Source organism: Podarcis muralis, chromosome 3 (genome assembly GCF_964188315.1).
Source record: "Podarcis muralis chromosome 3, rPodMur119.hap1.1, whole genome shotgun sequence".
Taxonomy (NCBI): domain Eukaryota; kingdom Metazoa; phylum Chordata; class Lepidosauria; order Squamata; family Lacertidae; genus Podarcis; species Podarcis muralis.
In genome coordinates, this window is record NC_135657.1 from 51,419,933 (window position 1) to 51,443,459 (window position 23,527).

At 39.7% G+C, this 23,527-nt stretch overlaps 1 protein-coding gene across 13 annotated transcripts in view; it reads right to left on the minus strand.

Moving 5' to 3' along the window:
- Positions 1-23,527, minus strand: part of QKI (QKI, KH domain containing RNA binding) — a 109,530-nt gene that overhangs the window by 31,891 nt on the left and 54,112 nt on the right. For 11 of the 13 annotated variants that reach the window (XR_003705953.2, XR_003705952.2, XR_013392209.1 and 8 more), the window contains exon 4: positions 12,019-12,162. The exons of the other annotated variants lie outside the window; for them this stretch is intronic. Coding sequence is in view for 7 of the 11 variants with exons in the window: in XM_028723849.2 (XP_028579682.1) it covers positions 12,019-12,162 (144 nt within the window). In the remaining 4 variants the exon portion in view is untranslated. The remainder of the gene's footprint in view (positions 1-12,018; positions 12,163-23,527) is intronic. 13 annotated transcript variants of the gene reach the window in all.

Genomic DNA, 23,527 nt, shown 5'->3' on the forward strand with positions numbered 1-23,527 from the left:
TACATCCTGTTGAATAAATAAATAAGTTCAGCAACCAAGAATTGAGTTGTGTCACAAGACAATAAAAGTAGATCAGCTGCAGAAAAGATTATGGATTCATAAGAGAAAGTCACATTTGTCATCACTATTGTTATAATGTTAAGTTTTATTAATATTTGAAAACTGGATAAGGGATCAGCAGTGAAAATGACAACAGTTAATAAAACCTGTCTACAGTATTGCACTTCTTAAGAGGACATTGTCTAATTCTACTTACAGAAGAAAATAGCTCATATTTTGGGTGGAGAGAGAAATTGTAGAATGTAGAATGCTTGCCAATATTTGCAACTCTTCTAAAATAATTTAATCATTTGTTGTATTAGGTATTTTATAATCTGTATCTGTAACAGATTATATGTTTACTTGAAGCGGCTTTATTTTGTTTTATTAAAATCAATAAAAATATTTTTAAAACACAAAATTCTATATCAATTATCATTTGAAAAAGAAAACAAAAATGTGGAGGCTGGAAATGCAATCTATAGTAATAGCAGAAAAAAATAGATCCACATATAAACAATGAGTATCCTTCTAATTTTAGTAGAGTGATTAGGAATAGGCATTTTATTCTTGAAAGTCAAGTTTGTCACATTCAGATCAATTAAGAAATTTGCATGCATTCTTTTCATTGATTAAAGGTTTACGTGTACAGATCTGTTGTTTCGTAATTATATAAAGCTAATTATTTCATTCTGAAATTTCTCTTCAAGAACCCAACCGAAGTTCAGAAGCCACTGAGGTTCAAACTGTGTATAAGAGAGGTGGGTGAATCATCTCCAAAGCAGCAGGGGAGGGAAAGATCCAGGTACAATTGCTGGCACCCATACTTTTACTACTACGGCAAATAGCCACTGCTGAAGAAGGGGGAGGGGACTTCCACCTATAGTCCCAAACTGGATGAATTCTACTTGCTGCTACTTTCCAAAAAATCAGTGGCAAAGATGCATTCATATACTATCATCATGCCTGGCTTGGCACAGAAGGAAAAGTGCATTTGAATTTCAAGTTCAAGTAGGCACAGCCATTTATATGGATGAATGGATGAACATTTTCATTAATTTAGGGGACATCTGGCCAGGCAGTATTTTCCAAGCATTAATCCACACACTGGGTGGTAACCAACTAAGTTTTACTCAGAGTAGATCCATTAAAATGAATGGACCTAACTTAACAATGTTCATTAACTTTAATGGGTCTACTTTGAGGAAACTTGGTTGAATACCACACATAATTCTTACACCCCATATTGCAACAACGCATTTGCAATAGACTAAATTACCCATGCTACTCTAACTATACTTTTCAAAACTCTTATATTTAAAACATTTAAGATAGTACAAATAAAAAGTCTCCCAAGCAGACTGTCAGCCATAAGTTAATTATTCAGGTTCTCAGTTTAGGCTTTATGACAGGATTCTACCACCAACACCCCAGCACAAATTTATTGTCATAGCAGGTCAATGCTTACGCAGTGAAACATTTGAAATAGTTCCATGCATGTTCTAGACTTCTTGTTATATGCCAACAGAGTTCTCTAATAGATTTAAACATACACTGAAGTTTATTCAGAAGCTCAGCAGAACTTGATGTTTCTTGCTTTACTATGTCATACTGCAAAAATATAAACACAGCACACCTAGCATCATTTGATTAACTACAGTTTATTGCTAACTGCATCAATTAAGAGTTACCACATACATACCCCATTTTAAAAACTGCTTTTTCAAGTCAGTTACCCCAAATGCTTACAAATTAACACAAGTAGTTGTTAGAAGCAGCCATGTGCTTGCACTAGAAAATCTTACTGGTAGACTGAATTTCAAAATCAAAACATGAAAGGTAAATCTTAGGTTATGTTGTCACGCAGTTTAGAACATTAGTTACAAAGCAACATTGTGATCTTCTTTAACAGCAATGCCTCAGAGGAAATGAATGAAAAATTGAAGTATTTAGTCAAGTCAAGCATGTATCACTCCAAGTCAGACATGAGTACTGGGACAGGAGGTGTAACACTACAAGTGGCAGGGGCAGCAGGGAGTTGCAGTATTGCTGGACATGAGCAGGAGAGGATGAAAACTTGGTCATAACTCTACAGCTCACTATAACAAAGGCAATACCCAAGCCAACATTTTAAAAGGATATGCTACACATGTACTGGACAATAGCTCTACTGTATTACACTTAAATCTTGCTGACATGTGGCACATGTGCTCAACTATCATTACTTTAGAGAAAATAATAATTGAAGAAACAGATTTTAAAAGATGTAAATAAGCCAGCAAACAAACATTTCCTTGTTTTCACAACACCTAAGGAGTTATTCAAGATAATTGTACAGTACATTGTAAGAAGGGGATCAGGGACAGAGAACACTTCAATCTGTTTTAAATTAGTTTTGTCTTAATCTTCAATTATGGTTGCTATAAGAGATACATAGAATAGAAAGACAAGCAATGTAAAAAACATGATAGTTAATTTAATTATGAAAAGATCTTGGCGTATTTTCCATTTAAGTTTTTTTAAAACAGGCCTCTTCTATACATCATTTTATGGATCAAAGGAATTTATGGTATCTACAACAGATTATGGGATACTAAAGTTAGGGTAAGCTTTCGAATTAGGATTAAAGACGCATGCCTCAGTTTTAAGATGATTAAAGTAGGCTGGTAGCAAATTAAGTTCTACAAATGGTTAGGGATAAGATTATGATGATCGTCCCCCGTCTTCTATACATCCGCTTTTCTATGATTAAGATTGGTAATCTTATCTTATTGCTGTTTGGGGAAGAAAAGATTTGGTAGCTTATATATACATCATGACAATTCTATGCTTTAAAGGTATTAACCCTCGGACATAAATTTGAATGCTGAACTCCAATGTGATCTCTGTCAAACACTGCAGAGCTGCCCACTCGATCTGTGGAACTGCTATTTCTCTAAGGGCCACGTAATATTCATTCTGCAGATGCAAGGAATGAATCTTTCAGTGTGGCAGCACCTGTACTCCCTGCCTATTCATATTACGCAGGAACATCCATTGTATTGTGTTTGGCACCTGATGAAAAAATTGTTTGCCCAGATGTGTGAATCTGACTTGGCTTTCAACATCTAATTTTATGAGTATTTGTAAGGTAATCTGCTTAGAGCCTTTGATGATTAAGTAGTATACAAATCCTGCTAAATAAAATAAATAATTCTTAGCCCTACCATCCCTCATTTTACTAGGTTTATTCTCCGAGTAAACCTGAACGCTCTCACACACTTTTGTGCCTTCTACCTATCTGATATATTCAATGAGCTCAATTCTCCAGGAAATACATAGATCTTTACTGTACATCACATGTACACACACTTATCTGCCTTATTTCTGAAAAAAATCAAAACAATTAACTGAGTATTCAAAGAACATGCAACTATATATCTTTAGGCAAAATATTTCCTCTATAACCAGGCCTTTGAACTATCTGTGGCCTTTTAGAAGTGGGTGGAGTGTTTTTCATGTATTTCTCCCCTTAATTTTAATGTATATTTGGGGGCATGGGGTATTTGGCTTTTGGTTTAAATCACTTTGGGTTGCCATGGGCAAGATAAAGCAACTAACAAATTTAATGATGATGATGATGATGATGATGATGATGATGATGATAATAATAATAATAATAATGTTTTGCATATTCAACAAGGACTGGATTTCTCAAACAACAGCCATTCCTGCACTGTTCTGAAAACCATTTTTGAAAAAGCCAGTTGTGATTCAACAACAGATCCCAGTGTTCCAAGAAAAAAAAAGTCCAGAACACTCTCAAATTACACTTTACTTTTGAAATGCTGCCTACCTCCCACATGTGAAGCATACAACTGCAGGTGTCAGTACTCTGTCCCATCAGACTGTGGAAAGATTTTCATCCATGGTATGCGGACTAAAAGCCCCTTGGCCTTCTTCTTACTCCAGACTAGCGAGTTCAGATCCCTTTACAGTGGTACCTCTGGTTACGTACTTAATTCGTTCTGGAGGTCGGTTCTTAACCTGAAACTGTTCTTAACCTGAAGCACCACTTTAGCTAATGGGGTCTCCCGCTGCTGCTGCTGCCGCACAATTTCTGTTCTCATCCTGAAGCAAAGTTCTTAACCCAAGGTAATATTTCTGGGTTAGCGGAGTCTGTAATCTGAAGCATATGTAACCCAAAGTGTACGTAACCCGAGGTACCACTGTATCCACATTTCCCCAAGCTCACAGGACTCAGTGTTTTGATAAGGAAAACTCATCTTTGAATAATAGTTACCCATGACTATGAAAGTCTGGAAAACCTATTAGATGTTCTCTAGTTTAGCTTATTCAAAATTTTGCTTATATTTTGCAATATTGTTCTTTCCTGATTCTAAATGAAGTTTCTTAATTTAACCGAGTGATGTTGACTGAGTAATTTGACAATCTAGCCCAGCCCCCACATATCAGAATGCACAATGAATGCTTAGATAAAGGGCGGGTGTGGAGAAGATGGGCTTAGTATGTGTTTTGGAGGTAACGGAATATCAGCCAAGTGCTCCTTCCCCCTGATTGTAACTTAAGATTCCAAATAGCACCTCCTGCATACATGTCTATAATGAAATTTAGGAGGTGGAAGCTAGCATTGACAGATTGATCTATACACCAGTGGTCATCCGGATCTGTAGCAAATTGTCACAATCTCCATTAAATGGATAAATCTGTAAGTTATTTTCCACTGCCCTTTGCTTCAACTAGTACTTTTTACCATCCTTCATCCATTGCTCTGTTTTAATGTGCAAATATCTGCCACAAATATAGCTGAAGCTCAAAAGATTTTACATAATACTCCAGAGTACAGTTCATTGGTTAAAATAACCCAATGCTATGCAGTCAGTGCCAACAGATTGCTGCCACCCACTTATTGCAGAAGTGGTTTCCTAACATCTATTTTGGGAGCAAACCCTCAACAATGTTCTATGCTGCAATGGTATCACGCTACAGTTTAGCCCAGAGCTAACTAATTTTTGTTCATTTCCAAATCAGCCATTGGTGTGGTTTGTTAGCCATCCCATTCTCTTTTTAAATCTTAAAATTTGTTGGTACAAACTATGTGTCTGACATGACAACATTCTATTCCAAACTGCATACTTTATAATAGTCCTAAAATGCATGGGTTTTTAAAATAGAAGTATGATTAATGTACTTCTCATTGTGAAAGAGGGCTTTATCCTAGAGAAAAGAGTCCTTACTATTTATATCAGTAAATGCCTGAACATGAAATGGCACGCAAATGTTCAGCACAACAGACAGATCAATCAAGCCAGACAGCCTGGCATTGTTTGAAGATGACATTGTCATAATTAGAACCTTTTAAATTCACAAATATATTCCATTTAGGATTCCATCTACTAGTCCTTGGCATTTTTAAATTTTATTAACTTAACCACTATTACCTTCAAATATTAGCTTCTCCCATTTACAATGTGTAAGTGCTCAGAAAAAATCCACAAAAATATCATTTTTTTTTACCATTTTAGTGGAATATATAGTATCATGAGTCAGTTTTACCAAGTTACAACTACACAAGTTAAGATGACTTGGAAAATAAAGCAACTACAACTGTACACAGCCAACCCTTTATAAAATTATGAAGAGGCAGAATGACCACTAAATTTCTCTCTATAAATCAGAAAAATCACAACCCAACTTACTTTTTCTGGGAGGGGCTTATCAACCTTTGGAAGACCTGGAACATGACACAAAAACTGGAGTTAGAAAGGGGAAGTCCCTTACCTGTTAGGAGAATTCTTCCTAAGTGACCCTGTCTAGCCAAGTAATAGGTGGGAGCACTGGAACCTTTTAACTACCAATGCACAGGAAGTACCATCCAACACATGGAGATAAAGTCTTTAAAGCAGAGCTACTGCTCAGTCCCTCTGCTTCTCTATCTTTTAGTAAATAAAAAAATATTTCCCAAAAGAGGGAAGTGGTAGGGATACCTGACTAGACAATGGCACTTGGGAAGAACTCTGTTTACAGGGAAGCAACCTCCATTTCTCATTCAGATGGCATAGGGTCCGGATCACAGGCATAAGAAAGATGAAAACAGTATGACCAGGTGTGTCAACCAAATCACTACTAGCAGATAGGCAGCAGGGCAAGCCTTTTAGATTGTGCAGTTTGAAAGACTGAGGCCTACAGGTTTGCAATGGCTCTAGAGAACAGTGTTATCAAGAACTCAGGAGAAAATATGTCTCCCTGCATATGCTACTCAGGATACAAGGCTACTCAGGATACAAGTTATGACCCCTGTATAATTATCAGATAGGAAGCTAGTTATTCTGTGGCTTTATTTTAATAAGCAACAATTTTGCAAGGTAATTTGATGATCAGGGCTAACTAATGAGCTACACAGGTAAGCAAATATCAAACCTGAGTTTCCCATATATTCAAAGTTTTGGTCATTATGCCATTATTTAGTTCTATGGAAGGAGGTAAAATGCCAGAACAACTGGACACAGAATACTTTGTGGTAGTGTCTGCAAAAGTCTGGTGTTATGGCAGCTTCATCATCACTGAAAACAGAAAGCATGTGGAGCAGATGCACAAAACTCCTATGTATTATGCTTTACATTTGCAAATATGATCCTACACTAGCTCCAAGTTCTTTATGCCATCTCTGCTCAAGTGCAGCAACATCAGAAAACAGGTGAGCAGCATCATTTAAAATGCAAACACCACTGCTGACTTTAAGACTGCATGGAATCAGAGCTGGATCAACCTCATCTAGTCCAATTCCTGCCACTGTAGAAAATTCACAATTACAAATGAATATGTTCTTAACATAGTTCAGAAAGTTGCTGTAACAGATTTATGACTTTGTAATTTCCAATTAGGTTCGGTGACTACTAGAGATGTCCTGTTATAATAAGACCACTGTACTAGTAAATCTTATTTTCAGCCTCATTCAGTAATCTGGTCAAAATGTCTAGCAGATTACAAAAGTAAATTTAGTTCAAAAAGAAGAAAGAAAATCAGAGAAGCTTTTTACTTCTGCTTTAAATTAACATATTAGAACTGTCACAGAACACACTGGCGTGAAAGAGAACTATGGCTTGCTTGTTATAAGAAGGAACCATGTTCTTATGCTCCTTAAATATTAAAGCAGTTTCCTTTAATTCTACCACTTCTTACAGATACTCAGCCTGGTTGGCACAACACTATTTTATTGCAGGCCCTCACTACTCACATAGTTCAAGTGAACTTCTGCAACTTAAGCTGATGCAACTTACAGAGCATGTTACCAGGTTCTGTGAATCTCATTTGACCAGAAGCCAAATAAGAGATTGTAGAACCACCTGATTGTTAAAATTAAATCCTCAATGTAAGATGGATCTATTGTAACAGCCAATTCAATTATTAAAAGGAATGCAGAAGTAAAAAATAATTTACAGTTCTCCAACCTCTGTTCCCATCATTAACTGAGAAGCAAGTTCTTTGATTTCACCTGCATTTATGAGCCACAACTACATCTGACATTATACTATAAAGTTTTGACTGCCTGAACTGGCAAATGTAAAACCAAGCAGAGCAGCCAAGTACTACATTTAAAAAAACAGCAAAATACTGGCATCAAATCAGGTCTGAGGTCTTGTGGTGGCTGAGAGGTGTATCAACTAGAGGCCAGTAATAAGGGGCCTAACAAACCAGCACTCTGATTGTAATGCATACTTCAGCTGCTGATAGTTCATGGTTAAAAAAATATTTATGCTGAACAAAACCTGCTTCTGCTATAGGCAGAAAGGCGAGTACATTCCTGACAGAAGAAATGGCCTTATCTCCATCTTTTAGAATGCATTTGGGAACTCTGATTCGCTGGCCTTGATACTTAACTTTAAGAGAAGCAATCAGGATCCTCTAAATCTAAATTCAACGTGTTAAGTATCCCTAAACCCCTACCATTTTATGAGCTAAAGATTTAAATATTCTCCTTGCAACGATGGATATTTCAACTATTCCCTCCGGTGACTGGACTGAATTATTGTTAATTAAACTCAACTGTTGGTGGATACAGATTTAGCTATGTTATAGTAACCAAAACTATGGCTAGAGCCATAGTTCTGTTTATTCAAACCATGCCACTTTCAATTATTTTCTGTTCTGAAACAACTCTTAGAAGTGTGGTGGGATCAGCAGCACATTACCTACACCTGAACCATTTGTGAGGCATTCACCACCTAAGCGGAACCCATGATATTCCAATGAACCCATTCCAGATATTCCTGGATATCTACCACAAAAAGGGTGGAATAAAATTTGACAATATAATCACAGGATGTCATGAGGTCTTCCTTAGGAAAAAATGTAAAGCCTACAAAATTAACAAATTGCTGTCCATGTAAAAACTGTCCAAGAAACCAGATGTTTGATCTGCCTAAACTGCATTAACTATTGTGAATAGTTTATCATTCCCTCTAATAGTAAACTACACGACTGGAGACAAAGCAGAGCTGTTAAGAAATAAGAAGGAAGTATCAGCATATTTGAGCAAAACCTAAGGTATGCAAAAAAACAACAAAGTTAAAAACCAAAGAGGGAGTAACCCCTCCACCAGCAGTCCAGCTAGAACTGATGATGCTCAGTGACCTCCAAATGCAATGTTGTGTGTCTGTTCTATTCATTAATGATCTAGAGTTATATGTCAGCAGTGAGGTGGTTATGTTTGTTGATTACACTAAATTGTTTAAGGTGGTTAAAACAAAAAGAGACTGCAATAAGCTTCAAAATTATTTCTGCAAGGTAGCTGAATGGGCAGATGCTACGTGTGCAGTGATACAGATTAAGGCAAAACCCAATTAAATCCTCATTTCACATATACACAAATGAGGTGTATAGCTTAATAAAAGTGTTCACCCAGTGTGCAACAGTTGTGAAAAATGCAAACTCTAGGAAAGGGATGGGAAATAAAACTGCCAATAACATAATGCTTTTATATAAATCTAAGGTGGAACCACATGTGGAATATGCTGTGTGGCTCTGGTTGCCTCACCTGAAAAAAACATTATTGTAGAGCTGGAAAAGGTTCAGAAAGGGCAAAGTTCAGAAATGGGCTAGATAAATTGCCCTATAAGTAATATTTGTGGGGTTTATAGTTCAGAAAAAGCAGTAAGGGGGAGAACATTGAAAAGGTGGATAAAATATTGGTGTGAAGATGGTATTAAATCTCAGGACAATGAAGTTTAACACTGGAAAATTCAGAACAGACAAAAAGAAGTCTTCACACAACACATAGTAGCACTATGGAGTTCTCCCCTTGACAAGATACAGTGGTAGCCAACAACCTTAAACCTTTCAAAAAAGAATTGCATGGACAAAATGCTATCAATGGCTACTAGCTTTGTTGACTGTACACATGCCTCTGAGCATATGACTTATGATTTGTGAGTCTCTGAAACCATTTGCAAATGCAGTTTCAGACCTTGGTTAAACTAGAACCCCGGTTAACCTTAATCATTTTTAGTATCAGTGCTGTAAAGGCTTGAGGGAAGAGGGATTAAGGAGGAAGAACAAGCAACTATTTCTGAGGTTGACTCCATACTTATAAAGTAAGTGGCAGTTAACATAGAACCAATGTAAATTTACAATGAAACAGAGAACCACTCTTAGCATAAAAAGCATGGGGAGGTTTAGTGGCAGACTCACAAAACAAACCACTTCCATTACTTTAACATCACATTTGGGAAGTCAACCTAGCAATTTATAAAGAGGAATAATCAAGACCAGTATTTATGCAAACTGTCCCTTCACACTTATGACATTATTAATAACAAATATGGTCCTCTCCATGTTCCATATATACAGCAATAGTCATTAACATTTAGTTACAAGGTACTCAAACCACCTCTCCCTTTTCATGACTTTACGAATATTCATTCATAAGCTCCTAAAGCATATAACTTGCAAAGAAAATCCAATACTGAAATGGAGACAGAGAAAAACCAGCATGTGATAAAACAATGAACAGTGTAAAAAAGAATGATTCAAATTATCAAGCAGAATTAAGCAATGATTTACACAAACAAAAACTTGATTTGTAGTGAAATTAGGAGCTGACTGTCTGCAACTTGCATGCATCACAAATACTCTCTCCTTTATGCACACCATATTCTTTATATCCTGATTTGAGCCTATCATTATCTCTGGAGGAGCACATTCATAATTTGAGTAACTTTTCAAAATAAATTTAACACAGCTGACTCCCCAATAAAAGCTGTACCAGTTAAAATTGCTACAATCTTAAAGTCATACACTTCCAAATGCATCAAGATCTGTTCAACTATTTGACTATGCATGCAACACAAACACATACACTTCATTGTCTGACATCAACTGGGTTAAGGTTTAAAGGGTTTTAATCAGCAGATCAGCTAATCATCGTATTGAGTAAAATCAAAAATATATTTTATTGTTCATTAAATTATACATTCTTATGCTTCATGTGCTGTAAAAAGGGCATCTAAGTTGATTTTGTAATACGCAAAAGGTTTTTTAATTTAATCAATTTAATCAGTTCAAAGGAAGATAGCTTCAAGTACAGTACAGTGCAATCAGTTGACAGTCCTAGTATATGTATACATGTTTAATATTAAGGTATCAGTTTCAAATAATCAGTTTCAAAATCAGTTTCAATCAGTTCTATGAAACTATCAACCAGCTACTAAATTGTAGTTTTAAATGATGAAGAAACCAGTTATGTATTTCTGCTCCTTTCTCTCCAATTAAGGTCTAACTAAAGATAACTTCAGTGAAATTTCCTAATGTCTCAATCATTTGTTAAAAATATGAAAACTGTACTCTGAACCATTTTGTCTAGTATAGTAATACCTTAAATTATACTGACCAAACATGTTTTTCTGTGGTACTAATGTATAATTTGTACTTGATACTACTTCTTTCCTCTATATGACAAATACTTCAGCTTCATTTTAAAAACCTATCATTGAAAATTACACTGCATTGTGCTTATCTTCCTTGTAAAAATCTCTCAAATTTCACATAACCTGATAATGTTATATATTATCATACACACATCAAATGGAATTTCTCCAACTCCAAAACTGAATACCCATGAAGTTAATTATGAATTTTTGTTCCATGGAAAATTAGCACTGCCCCTTATAATCAGTGAATTCTGCTCATTCTTTCATGGAAACACTGAACAAGTCAAAGCAAAAACAGTTTGAACACCTGCAACCTTAAAGTGATCTCATTCATACATTTCTATTTCTATTTCCTAGTCTTCTATGTCCTGTTGGCAATATGTAGAATTAGTAAAGACCTATTTAGTAATACCTCACCAAATCAATTTTATAAAAACTTGATTCATCACATGTGGCAGCCAAATAAATATTATGGCCACCATCAAGAAACTGGTGAGGTTTACTTGTAGTTAGATAGGAGTTGTACATTTCCTTAACACTTTGTTAGGCCCCACCCACTTTTTAAATTACACATCTTGCATAGAACCCAGATAGTTACTTTAGGTGTACCCAAGTGTTTTCTTATGGCTTTCTGAACTTTTGACATTTCTTCTCTTAACAACAACCCTCTGTAATGTGCTAAACGTGCTTTTGAAAGATTCACTTTCTAAGTTTCACAAGTTTAAAAAGTAGTTTGCTTTGTTTTTATGTCAACAGCCTCACACATTTCTCTAGATTGTGGTCAAAGATCTCTAAAATGACCCATAGTTTTCAATTATGGGAATGCATTATAAATTATCCTTTTCCATTAGAAGAAATCTGACTTTTGAACAAGTTATAGATTTATTCCTATTAATATCCTTTATGACATTGTAGTACATCATTTAGTAGTACATCAAAAAATACTCCACTATGAAACTACACTCACAAGAATGTAACCTAATCTGAAGATTCTCATTCCCAATTTAAAGAACACATCATAAAACATGAATATTTCAATATATTTACTTACTGCAGGTACCAGTAATTTTTTTACTTCTTCTACAGCCCTCTTCAGTTTTATTTCTGCTCTGTTTTGAGCATCTTCCACAGTGATTAGTACATGCAGGTCTTCATTCAGATGTTCCCAGTTCGGCTTTCCTCTGTTTTGTTCTTCCTGGAAAAAAACACACCGCCATCATATTTATTTTGAGTTGTCTTAGCTGCAACATGTTTTGTTAAGATACCTGATCCATTTATAAGTTATAAAAATACAATTGCATCCAGAGAAGTAACTGATTTCTTGGTAGATGAGAAACCGCAAGAGAGAAATCAATATTGTGTGATCTCCACATAGTTAACTTCTGGTGGAAAGCATGAGGTTGTTGTTGTGTTTGGGGTGGAGAGGCAATAACTATATTCTCTCTTACTTTGTGTTATGTTATGCCAGTGGTGGATTATGGGGGCGCAACTGGTTCACTCACAGCTGGGCACAGAGCCTCAGGGCTGCCACAACTATGATTTACAAAAAAGCACAAGAGGTGAGGGGCACCAAATTTTGTTGTTGCACAGGGCGCTGTTGCAATGGGAGACCCTGATATCCACCCCCCCCCCAGGGCAAACATTCTCTGACTGATGTTCACAGCACTCCCTTCAAAATTCAAAATGTGTCTCTCTCATCTTAAAAGATTAGTGTCCCCTTTTATAGGCAATACATGGCTGTATCCTAGGTCATTGGTTGAAACTTCAGAAGTTTCCCCATCAAATCTGAAGACAAAATGTGGGGTACACTCAATGGCGCTTTCTTCTGAATAGACATACTTAGGAATGGGCTGTATGTTACATACAAATGTACTATACAAGTCTCAATTATGCTATCTGTGAAACATTTACTGAATGTTTGGAAGAAGGCTTTTATAACCTTTTAGTTTGTAAAAAAAATCAACCAATCAGGTTATGGTCAGATGACAAGACAAATGACAAAAAGGCCCAATTCAGATTTAACACAGCTATAGCTAAGCTCAGAAAATAGACAAGAGGGAGCATTTATGCACCAAGGTAGAGGAAGGAGTGTAAGCCACAGATGTTCCCAAAAGCAGGGCATTTACTGTAACAGTAATTGAAATTTATCACTATTATTCTGAACAGCAGTTGACACAACACAGAATAAGTAGCATTACATCTGCACAAGTCAAACTGTCATTCAATTGGAAACTTGGTTTGGAGGGGGAACTTTTAAAGGTTGGTGTGACAGCAGTTCCAAGTTTACTAAGAGTAAATACTTCATGGATACAAAATAATTCTCCCAGAGTGTGACATGACCTTCAAGAATATTTTATCTAACACTTGGGTTAAGGCAGGGGCATATGTGGGAATGTAAGGGACCACTCAGAACAAATAACCACTGCATATTATATTGAACAGAAATATAATAATAATTTGACATTTCACAGTAAAGTACAATCTAAATTTACAGCACAAAAACTCCTATGCAAACAGCCCACATATTCTAAGACATAATTACAAATCAGAAGTGAAAGTCATGGAAAGATCAGACTACTGCTGATGATTTAAAGGATTTATACAACAACTTTGGAAGCAAATAGCTAATTTGTCTACTGAAAAGTCCTATTAAGAACTGTATATAGTTCCATTCTACCCCAGCCTTTGTCCGGGTGCTTCAGAAATTATCCTGATTTTTTTTTAAACAAAATTTAGTAAAAATATGCAAGTGGCTAACATGAACAGCATTTATCATTTAAGCCACATTACTAGTATGTTTAAAGTGCCAGATCTGGTATGCACTGCCTATGTGGGACAGTATATGTATGTGTATGCAGACTTGATGAATGAACCTTCCAAAATGGTGCCAGACCCTTCCATGGTCTTATCAAGGGGTGTAGATGTATGGCATAGAGTGAATACATTTGCATTCACTGCCGTGCAAGTACAGCCATTATTATTCACCCTGCACCTTACAATCCTGAAATTGCCACAGGTAAGCCATGTTTCTTAAATGGCCAACCTAAGAATTGAGGAGCAAGGGCTTCTAACTCTAGGCATTGCTGTCTTGAAATGATGGAACTAAAACCACTTACACAGTGGCTCTAGGTAAAGGTAAAGGACCCCAGGACGGTTATGTCCAGTAAAAGGAGACTATGGGGTGCGACGCTCATCTTGCTTTACACAATGGCTCTATCCATATCAAGGCATATTTGACCAACTGACAGGCTTTGGAACCCCAATTCTATTTTACTTGAAAATTGAAGATATGCAATAAAAAGTTTTGTATCAATACATGGACAGTTAACATTTAACTGTCACATTAGAAGTAAGATACATTATATACATTAAGTATCCCAAAGAGTTTTGATGCAAGTATTGTGTGCCACCATCTGACAAGAAGGCCACAAATTATACACTAAGTGCAGCATTTCCTAATGCAGAAGTAATTCTATAACATGACATTTAAGAACACAGTGATTGTTCTACCCTCTGCTAATGTATTGCTGAAGATGTGTATATTTCACAAAGCAGGTTAGCTGGGATGTTCGCTGCTGACAGGAAGAGTCATCTGCAGAGAGTAACTGTACAACATAAAAGATAAAGCAAGAGAAAACTGGTGTTCCATATACTTATATAATTTAGATGATGGCGTAGAACATGCAATGAAGTGTTTTGTGTGGAGCCAGCCATGCAGTCTTTCAAGTTTCTTCATTATATGACCCTTCCCCATTACTTTCTGTCCTCATCACACACACACACACACACACACACACCCCGGCACTAAGCATTCTGTGGATGTTGAGCATCAGCTTGCACTTGGCTATTCAGGGAAGGTTTTGCTCCCTTATTTTTATTCAACTTGGGATTTCCCTACTCCCAGTTTTGATGACATAGGCATTATAACCAGAGTGGTGCAGTAATCAGAGTACTAGCCTAGGGCCTAGGAGTCAATGGTTCAAATCTATATTTAGTCACAAAGCTCAATGGACCTTGGATAACTCACAACCTAACAGTATTGTTTGGGGGTTTAAAAATGGGAAACAGAATGATACAGTGGTACCTTGGTTTTCAAACTTAATCCATTCCGGGAGTCTGTTTGACTCCCGAAACCATTCGGAAACCAAGGCACAGCTGCCAATTGGCTGCAGGAGCTTCCTGTACTCAATCAGAAGCCGCGTAAGCCGCATTGGACGTTCAGCTTCCAAAAAACATTCGCAAACTGGAACACTCACTTCCAGGTTTGCAGAGTTTGGGAGCCAAGCTGTTTGAGTATCAAGGTACCACTATGCCACTTTTGTTTCCTTGGAGGGAGTGGGATAACTAATACAGTGGTGCCTCGCAAGACGAAATTAATTCGTTCCGCAAGTTTTTTCTTCTTGCGAGTTTTTCGTCTTGCGATGCACGGTTTCCCATAGGAATGCATTGAAAATCAATTAATGCGTTCCTAGGGAAACCGACTTCAGACCAGGTCCGGGGACAGTCTGTCCCCCGACCTCTTCTGAAGGCTGGGGGGGGCGGGGACAAGGGCTTTTCTTCCCACCCCCAGCATTTTAAAAAACCCCGGGACAGCGGAGGGCTTCTCCGCTGTCTGGGGCGATCTTAAAATGCTGGCGGGCGGCATTTTAAAATCGCCCCGGGACAGCGGAGGACTTCTCCGCTGTCCGGGGCGATTTAAAAGCCCCTGGGAAGGCAGGCAGGGGGGACAAAGACTTTTGCCCCCCGCCAGCCTTCAGAAGAGGTCCTGGACCTCTTCTGAAGGCTGGCGGGGGGCGAAAGTCTTTGTCCCCCCTGCCTGCCTTTAAAAGCCCTCCCGGGAGAGCAGAGAAACGCGCTGCGTTTCTCCGCTCTCCCGGGAAGGCAGGCAGGGGGGACAAAGACATTTGCCCCCCGCCCTCCTTCAGAAGAGGTCCAGGACCTCTTCTGAAGGCTGGTGGGGGCGAAAGTCTTTGCTCCCCCCCGCCTGCCTTCAAAAGCTGTCCGGCCAAGGCTTCGCGGACCTTTCCGCAAGCAGCGGCAGCGCTGCCGCTGCTTGCGGAGAGTTGCCGGCATGCCGAAGCCTGCGCGCGCTGAGATCAGCGCGCCCAGGCTTCGCGGACCTCTCCTGCCTTCAAAAGCCGTCCGGGATAGCGGGAAGCGCTTCCCTGCTATCCCGGACTGCTTTTAAAATGCTGGCGGTGGGGAGCAAAGCCTTTCGGCCCCCGCCAGCCTTCCTGGACCTCTTCTGAAGGCCGGAGGGGGGGGAAAGGCTTTGCTCCCCACCGCTAGCATTTAAAAGAGGTCCCCGGAGATTTCCCTATGGGCTTTCGTCTTGCGAAGCAAGCCCATAGGGAAATTCGTTTTGCAAAGCGCCTCCAAAACGGAAAACCCTTTCGTCTAGCGGGTTTTCCGTCTTGCGAGGCGTTCGTCTTGCGGGGTACCACTGTAGTAAAAATTCAGCACCTGGGTTCATTTATTAATCTAACCTGCTATGCTCTTCCCTACCTCATACATCTGTCTTTATAGCCTCAGTAGTATGTCAATTTAACAGGCTCATAAATATTAACCTCAAATCAAGTTAAATCATGAAACTCAAGTTAAAACAGCAACATTTTAATCATGCAGCAATATTGAAAATCTCTTACTGCATATTAATCAAGTGCTCAATTTGGCTATAACATACTAAACACTAGCACCAGCAATTAAAAGGCTGAAGCACATGGCCCAAAATAACTAGAGAAATTTCAAGTACCGTATTTTTTGCTCGATAACACGCACCTGACCATAACACGCACGTAGTTTTTAGAGGAGGAAAACAAGAAAAAAAATATTCTAAACGAAACAGTAGATGTATGATTTTTGTGGTTCATGCTGTGGCCACAGACATGTGATCTGATGGTGAGTTTGGGGTGACCCAGTGCAAAAATCCTGAGGATCCATGTGGAACCGTGCTTTGTAACCACGTTTTAAGTGGGGAGGGAAGGAAAAGCACTCAATGGACAAGGAGCACGCATGGGGGGTGTGGAGAAGGAGCTTTTCTGTGAGCTGAGCGGGGAGGGAAAGAACACTGTTGCTTTAAAGGTATACTTAAGGTATTTGCCCTGTGCCTGGGGTTTTTTCCATTTATCAGTTTGCAGCCTTTTCCTTCTGCTCCTTGTTTTGAGGCAGAATAGATTTGAGCAAGTGAAGAGGACTTGGATTGCAGGGGATTCGCCATTAGCTGTGTAAAAGCCCTCCTCCTTGCAGCCTGAGTGATAAGCAGCCACCAGCAGCAATAGAATGGAGCACAAAAAAGCGGTAGGGGCACTAGGACCCAGACAATGCTCAAATCTATCCTGCCTGAAAGCAGCTGAGAAGCGGGGGATAGCCTTTTTTTTTACTTCCTGGTTTTCACTGCGCTCGTGGCTCAGAGCTCCAGGTTGGTTTTTTTTTTGTTGTTGTTTTTTTGCTGCTGGTTGCTTAAATTTTATCCTTCCTGATCCAAGCCCTCCTGTCCCTCTGCAGCCTCATTGCTCCGTTTAGAGAGCGCGCGGACCTTTGCTAGCTGAGGCTGCAGCAGCTGTTGCTGGCTACTTTAAAAGCGCTTGCTGGCTTTGAACCGCCTGCCTTCTCCCGGCTCGCTATGGCTCCGTCTGTCCCTCCTCCCGTGTAAGTGGCTGCAGCCCGCTTTGCTGCCATGGCTCTCCTTCCCTCCCTCCTCCCTGGCTCCTCCGTAGGTAGCTTTAAAGCAAGCAAAGGAGCCCCTCCTCCTGGCTATAAGGCTATAAAGCAAGCAAAGCTAGAGCCGTGCAAAGCCCTGCAAGCGGCTCCCGCTTTGCTTGACTGACGGCAGCCACGGCTCCGATCCAGTGCATTCGCTCCTTAACACGCACAGGCATTTTCCCTTACTTTCTAGGAGCAAAAAAGTGCGTGTTATGGAGCGAAATTTACGGTACATATTATAGAAAAACACCTGTATATTATAGTATAGTATAGTATAGATTATAGTACATTTTCAAGGTTTTTTTTCTTTACAGCTATAGTGGTAATGAAACCATCTAGAAATGGTCTGGTTTCAAACCAGTCACTACTTAATAGGTGATCAACTAAAATAATAATACATATACAAAGGCTCCTGTTATTTGTTTTAAAGTGGACTTCAGGGGGCTAATATCTGTGCCTGGAAGCAGCTTTACTGGTTTCCAATCTGTTTCACAGCCCAATCACTATTATGCCAGGTATTACAATCCCTTTGTGCACCCAAGCAAAACCGGTGGGGGCGGGGGGGGGGGAGTGTGACCTTTTCTGCTGTGGTGTTCTATCCCTGGAACTTTCTCCCAAGAGAAGCTTTTCAGTTTCAGGTAAAGATTCTATTCACTGAGGCTTTTCAGGGTGTTTAGTTTTGACTGATGGGTTTTGTCCATGATTTTGTTGCTCTTTTGTTTTCATCTTATTCTGCTATGCCTTATAAATCTTTATTACTACTGTATCATTCAACATTTTCTAAACTGCTTTGGGAGTCTGTATGCTTGAAAAGTTTAAAGTAGGGGTAACGTCAACGTGTTCAGGAGGAACTCCCAAAAGCGAAAGAGTTTTGGTCTCCTTATTCTGATAGTTCTAAAGCCACTGAGTTTTGTTACTACCCAAAAACCAAAACTCCCTATTTTCACAAAAATTGAGGGTGCTATCCAATGTTATCCACAATCAAAGTAGACCTATTGAAAACAATGGACTTAAGCAACCTAAATGCATTTATTTCAATGGGTCTAGTTAGATATCAACCTGAGTACTGATCCCATTTACTGTCTTTTCTAGTAGTTCTCAGATCATTAGCGCTCAGCTTTGAATCAGATGCAGCTGCTAGATTTAACTCATTTTGCACCATAATTCCTGCAATAGATTACCGGTACCAAAGTATTTTAGATACATAATGATCAAGGTTCATATGAACTTGAGTCACCTTCCTTACTAATTATCGCTACTATGAAATTTCACAGACCATAGTATCTCCAAGTACAAAACTGACCAAAACTTCATTACAAGTTGAGGTTAGAACAGCTATGAACACATAGTGAGGATTTGGTGCATGGGGGGTGTATTCAAGGTGTCATACTAGGTTAAAAATCATGTTGAAACCCAGGGTAATTCTAACATATGTGGACTCACAAAGTACCTTGATTATCAGAATGGACAACCAAAGTTGTAACAGAAGGACAGTGTTGAAAGCCTATAGCCCATCAAGAAGTGAACCAAGACAGCTTAGTGCTTAGCAACTCAACTGAATTGCCATAGGCAACCAGGGATTCTGTGCATATGAGTGCACAGAACTCCACTAATGAGGTGAGGTGGAAGAAAGCTCCATCCCTTCATCAGCCCTACAGCTGGCTTGCAAGAGATACAATCACTCCAGTGCCAAAGGGAAGGAATATGACACAAAGAGCTGATATGGCGTGTTAACAGACTGGAAAAATCAGACAAGGATTTACCATGTGGCCTTAGTCCAGCCCACCTCTATCAGCCATTAGCTGTCTAGTTGCAATATTATAGCAAACAATTCTACAATTCTGTGAAGAAATCATGTAAGAAAGGCCAGTAAAGACTAGCAAATACTCCTATGGCACTGTTTAAAGCTCTTCGAAAGCACCTCCGGGTGCAAGTAGATAAATAGGGACCGCTTACTAGCGGGAAGGTAAACGGCGTTTCCGTGTGCGGCTCTGGCTCGCCAGAGCAGCGATGTCACGCTGGCCACGTGACCCAGAAGTGTCTCCGGACAGCGCTGGCCCCCGGCCTCTTGAGTGAGATGGGCGCACAACCCTAGAGTCTGTCAAGACTGGCCCGTACGGGCAGGGGTACCTTTACTTACTATTATACTTCAAGAAACAATTGGAAGAGCTTATATGTTAGAAGTCTCGGGTTTTAGCATTGAGTTTTATGACAATGACACCAAGTGTTTTTCCTGCAAAGTTCTTGCACACCTCCAAAAGGAATCTGAAATACAAATTTCTCAGCAAAATAAAACATTCTCGTACATTTCAGAGTATTCTTTGCTGAAAAACCTTTATTGCCAAATTCACATCACTATCAGGAGACCTTAAAGCAAAGTTAATTGCATAATTACTGAGCAGTTCCTCAATTATTCTAGTTGATTTCATGCTTCTAGCCCAGATAGATATCTAACCATTTGCAAACTAAATCAAACATTTTCTGCTCTCTCCATGAGTATAACTATTTCTAGTTCATTACCAAATACCTGCTATCATAAACATGACACACCTTGTAGTAAACACTATATTCACACGAAGAAATGCTGCCTCTAAGCATGCTTAAAATGTATTAAATTTCTTCATCTCCAGAAAAAGAGAGATGGCACTATCAGAGTTTAAAACAAGTTTAACTGAAAGCTGTCACTGGTGGGAAGAAAAGTGCAGAGCCACCACTTCCTTAATCAAACAAAGCAGGTAATTAACAGCCATTCTGACATAGTCCCTTATCACCAAAATACACAACACTACTCAGTTCTCCTCTGTGCCAGTTGCTCTGCAACAACAAAGCAGGGCTGATGTTTCAGGGTCACATTCATTCATTTAATATACAAGCATAACTTTATTTCCCAGACACCTATAATTAAACACAAGAGCCACCTAACTCTAATTTTCAGGCAGGCTTGCATGTGAATGTGATATTTCCCCCATAAATGATTGCCTTTCATTTCGTAGTTTCAAATAACTACAGTTCACATAGTTTTGATTGCATAGCAATTAGATACACAAATAATCAAAAAAATGTGGTTATATTTATTTTTTTAGATTGTAAGCAATCAACCCTATTCTTTTTCTTCTGTACATACAAGCTTCTCATTAGAAGACAATTGTCTCTTACAAAACTGCCAGCAGATGTCTTCTTTTTTAAAGTTAAGAAAATGACTAATAAACATGCAACACCATGGGTAAAATTCAACATAGCACTAAGGATATTGTTCTGCCAGCAGAAGCCTTTCTGCTTGCCCAACGGAATGATCTCTCCTTGTCTGCCCGCATGCTGTTCTTGACATTTTCCTGACCCTCCTGAGTGGATTTGAGAGAAGCAAGGGGAGGGAGGGAATTCCCACTGCACTAGCGGGGAGTCCTTGGGCAGGCTGCAGTTAAGGGGATTGGGTGCTTGAATCTGGCGCTATGAAACCTGCTGTTTAATATGCTTCTGAAATCATTCTAATACTTGAAGGTTGGAATGCACTGGGAAAATTATTCACCATGATTAAAAGCTAGACCTGCCCATCAAAATGCAAGATTCCCCACACCCTGTTCCCTCTTGGCCTCTGAGGGTTTCCACAATCAGCATGGCTTGTCTCTCAGAAAACAAAGGGGGATGAGGGACTGAAAATCCAGCATTTAAATAATGCTTTTATGTGTTTCTAAATTGTTGTTTTAGTGATTGGGGTTGTAATGTTTCAACAATATTGCTTGTTTTTGGGGGGACTGCACACTGCTTAGAGATTTCTGAAATACTGAAGAGGTATATTTCATATATATTTTAATATGAAATATATAAATGAGAAAATGGAGGCCACAGAGCAACTTGGCAGCGTCTAGGCCAGGGCAGTCCAACTTTTAATACCAAGTGTACTTCAGCATGGAACTTGTGGGCCACATACTGCCTTGTCTTGGAGGGAAAGGAAGCACGCCCCAAAATTTGTGTGCCCACCCCACCCCTGCTCTTGTGCTGCCTTCCGAAAGTTGGGTAAGTGAGGCGCCAGGCTTTGGGAAGCAGGTGCAAGGTTCTGGCAGCACAAGGGTCCTAGAGCCCTCCCACCTCCTTCCCAAAGCTCGGAAAGCACTAACTAGACTTTGGGAAGAAGGCAGCAAAAACTCTAGGACCTGGGTCAGAGCTCTATCACACCTTCTTCCCAAAGCCCAGAACCTCAGTTACCCGGGGGGGGGGTGTGTGTGTGTCTGTGTTATTGGTTTTACTGCTGCAATTGAAATGTTTTTAAATGACTTTAATTTGTGGGATTTTAAAATTTTTGGTTTGTTTTAAATAAAAGAAAGATGTGCCTGGAAATAGAGGAGCAGTGGGACGGAGTAGGGGGAGCAATCACAGTGGTTCAGGCTTGAGGAAGGAATGGTGTGGGAAGGTGGGGCTGGCTGGGTAAGGGGCACACAGCACAGACAGTTGGTCATTGTGGCTGTGTGCCAATCCCTCCTCCAACCTGGGGAACTGTAGAAGAAGAAGAAGAGTTTGGATTTGATATCCCGCTTTATCACTACCCTAAGGAGTCTCAAAGTGGCTAACATTCTCCCCCACAACAAACACTCTGTGAGGTGAGTGGAGCTGAGAGACTTCAAAGAAGTGTGACTAGCCCAAGGTCACCCAGCAGCTGCATGTGGAGGAGCGGAGACGCGAACCCGGTTCACCAGATTACGAGTCCACCGCTCTTAACCATTACACCACACTGGCTCCCTGTCAGCCAACCCTCGTGTCTGTGACTGCTGTTGTCAAATGCTAGGCCGTTTCAGAATAAGACCTCCCTCATCTACAATCTGATTGTGGATGAGAAGGCTGATCTGGTCTGTATCACTGAGACCTGGGTGAATGAGAAGGGTAGAGTTGGGTCTCACCCAACTGTGGCTACCCTGGGTATTTGGTGCAATATTAAGACAGACCTGAGGGTCAGAGAGGGGAAATTGATGTGGTTTATAGAAATCACCCCCTCTGTTTCTAGGCTCTCTGTCCAGGGGTGGGGAATAGGATAGACTGGGGGTTCTGCTGGTTTACCGCCTGAGCTAACAGAGCTTTTCTTGGAGGTAGTGTTGAGGACTACAAGACTGCTGGTTTTGTAGGGATTTAACAATCTCTGGACTATCTGAATGGCTCAAGCTATTGACAGGATAGTCCCTAAGCACCCTCTCCCACTTCATGGAGTCCGACTGACTCCCTGTTATACTTCAGAGCCTAGGGTTAGGAAACAAGTTGGGAAACTGCTTGAACTCAAGTGGAGGAAAGATTAAATCAAATGCAATCATCATCGAGCCTACCTAGTGGCAGTGAAAGCAGCAAAAGAGGAATACTTTGCTGCCTCCATTGCATCCTCACTATGCCATCTGGCAGAACTTCTCCAGTAGTGTGGGACCACTTACAATCTGGCCTGAAGGAGGAGGTGGAACAGACAGTAGCTCGCTGTGACTTATTTGCAAAGCATTTTGATGACAAAATTACTTCCATACACCAGGATCTTGACTCCACTGTTATTACAGATGAATCTCAAAGAGTGTCCAGAGCACTGTCTAGACCTGTTGTGCTGGTTTCAGCTAGTAAGGATTAAGGAGGTGGACAGGGTCTGCTTGGATTAATGAGGGCAACCACTTGCTCTCTGACCCCTTGCCCCTCTTGGGTAATAAAAAACTAGCAGGGAGGGGACAGCTGGCTGGGCCAGAAAGGTAATTAATGCCTCCTTGCAAGTGGGGGGTGATCTCTGCTTGCTTGACAGAGGCAATTGTATTTAATAGAAAATAAAGATAATGCATTGACTAAGATGTATAAATGTCTTTTGGAATAGTAATAAAAGACGAGCAGGTGAAATCAGC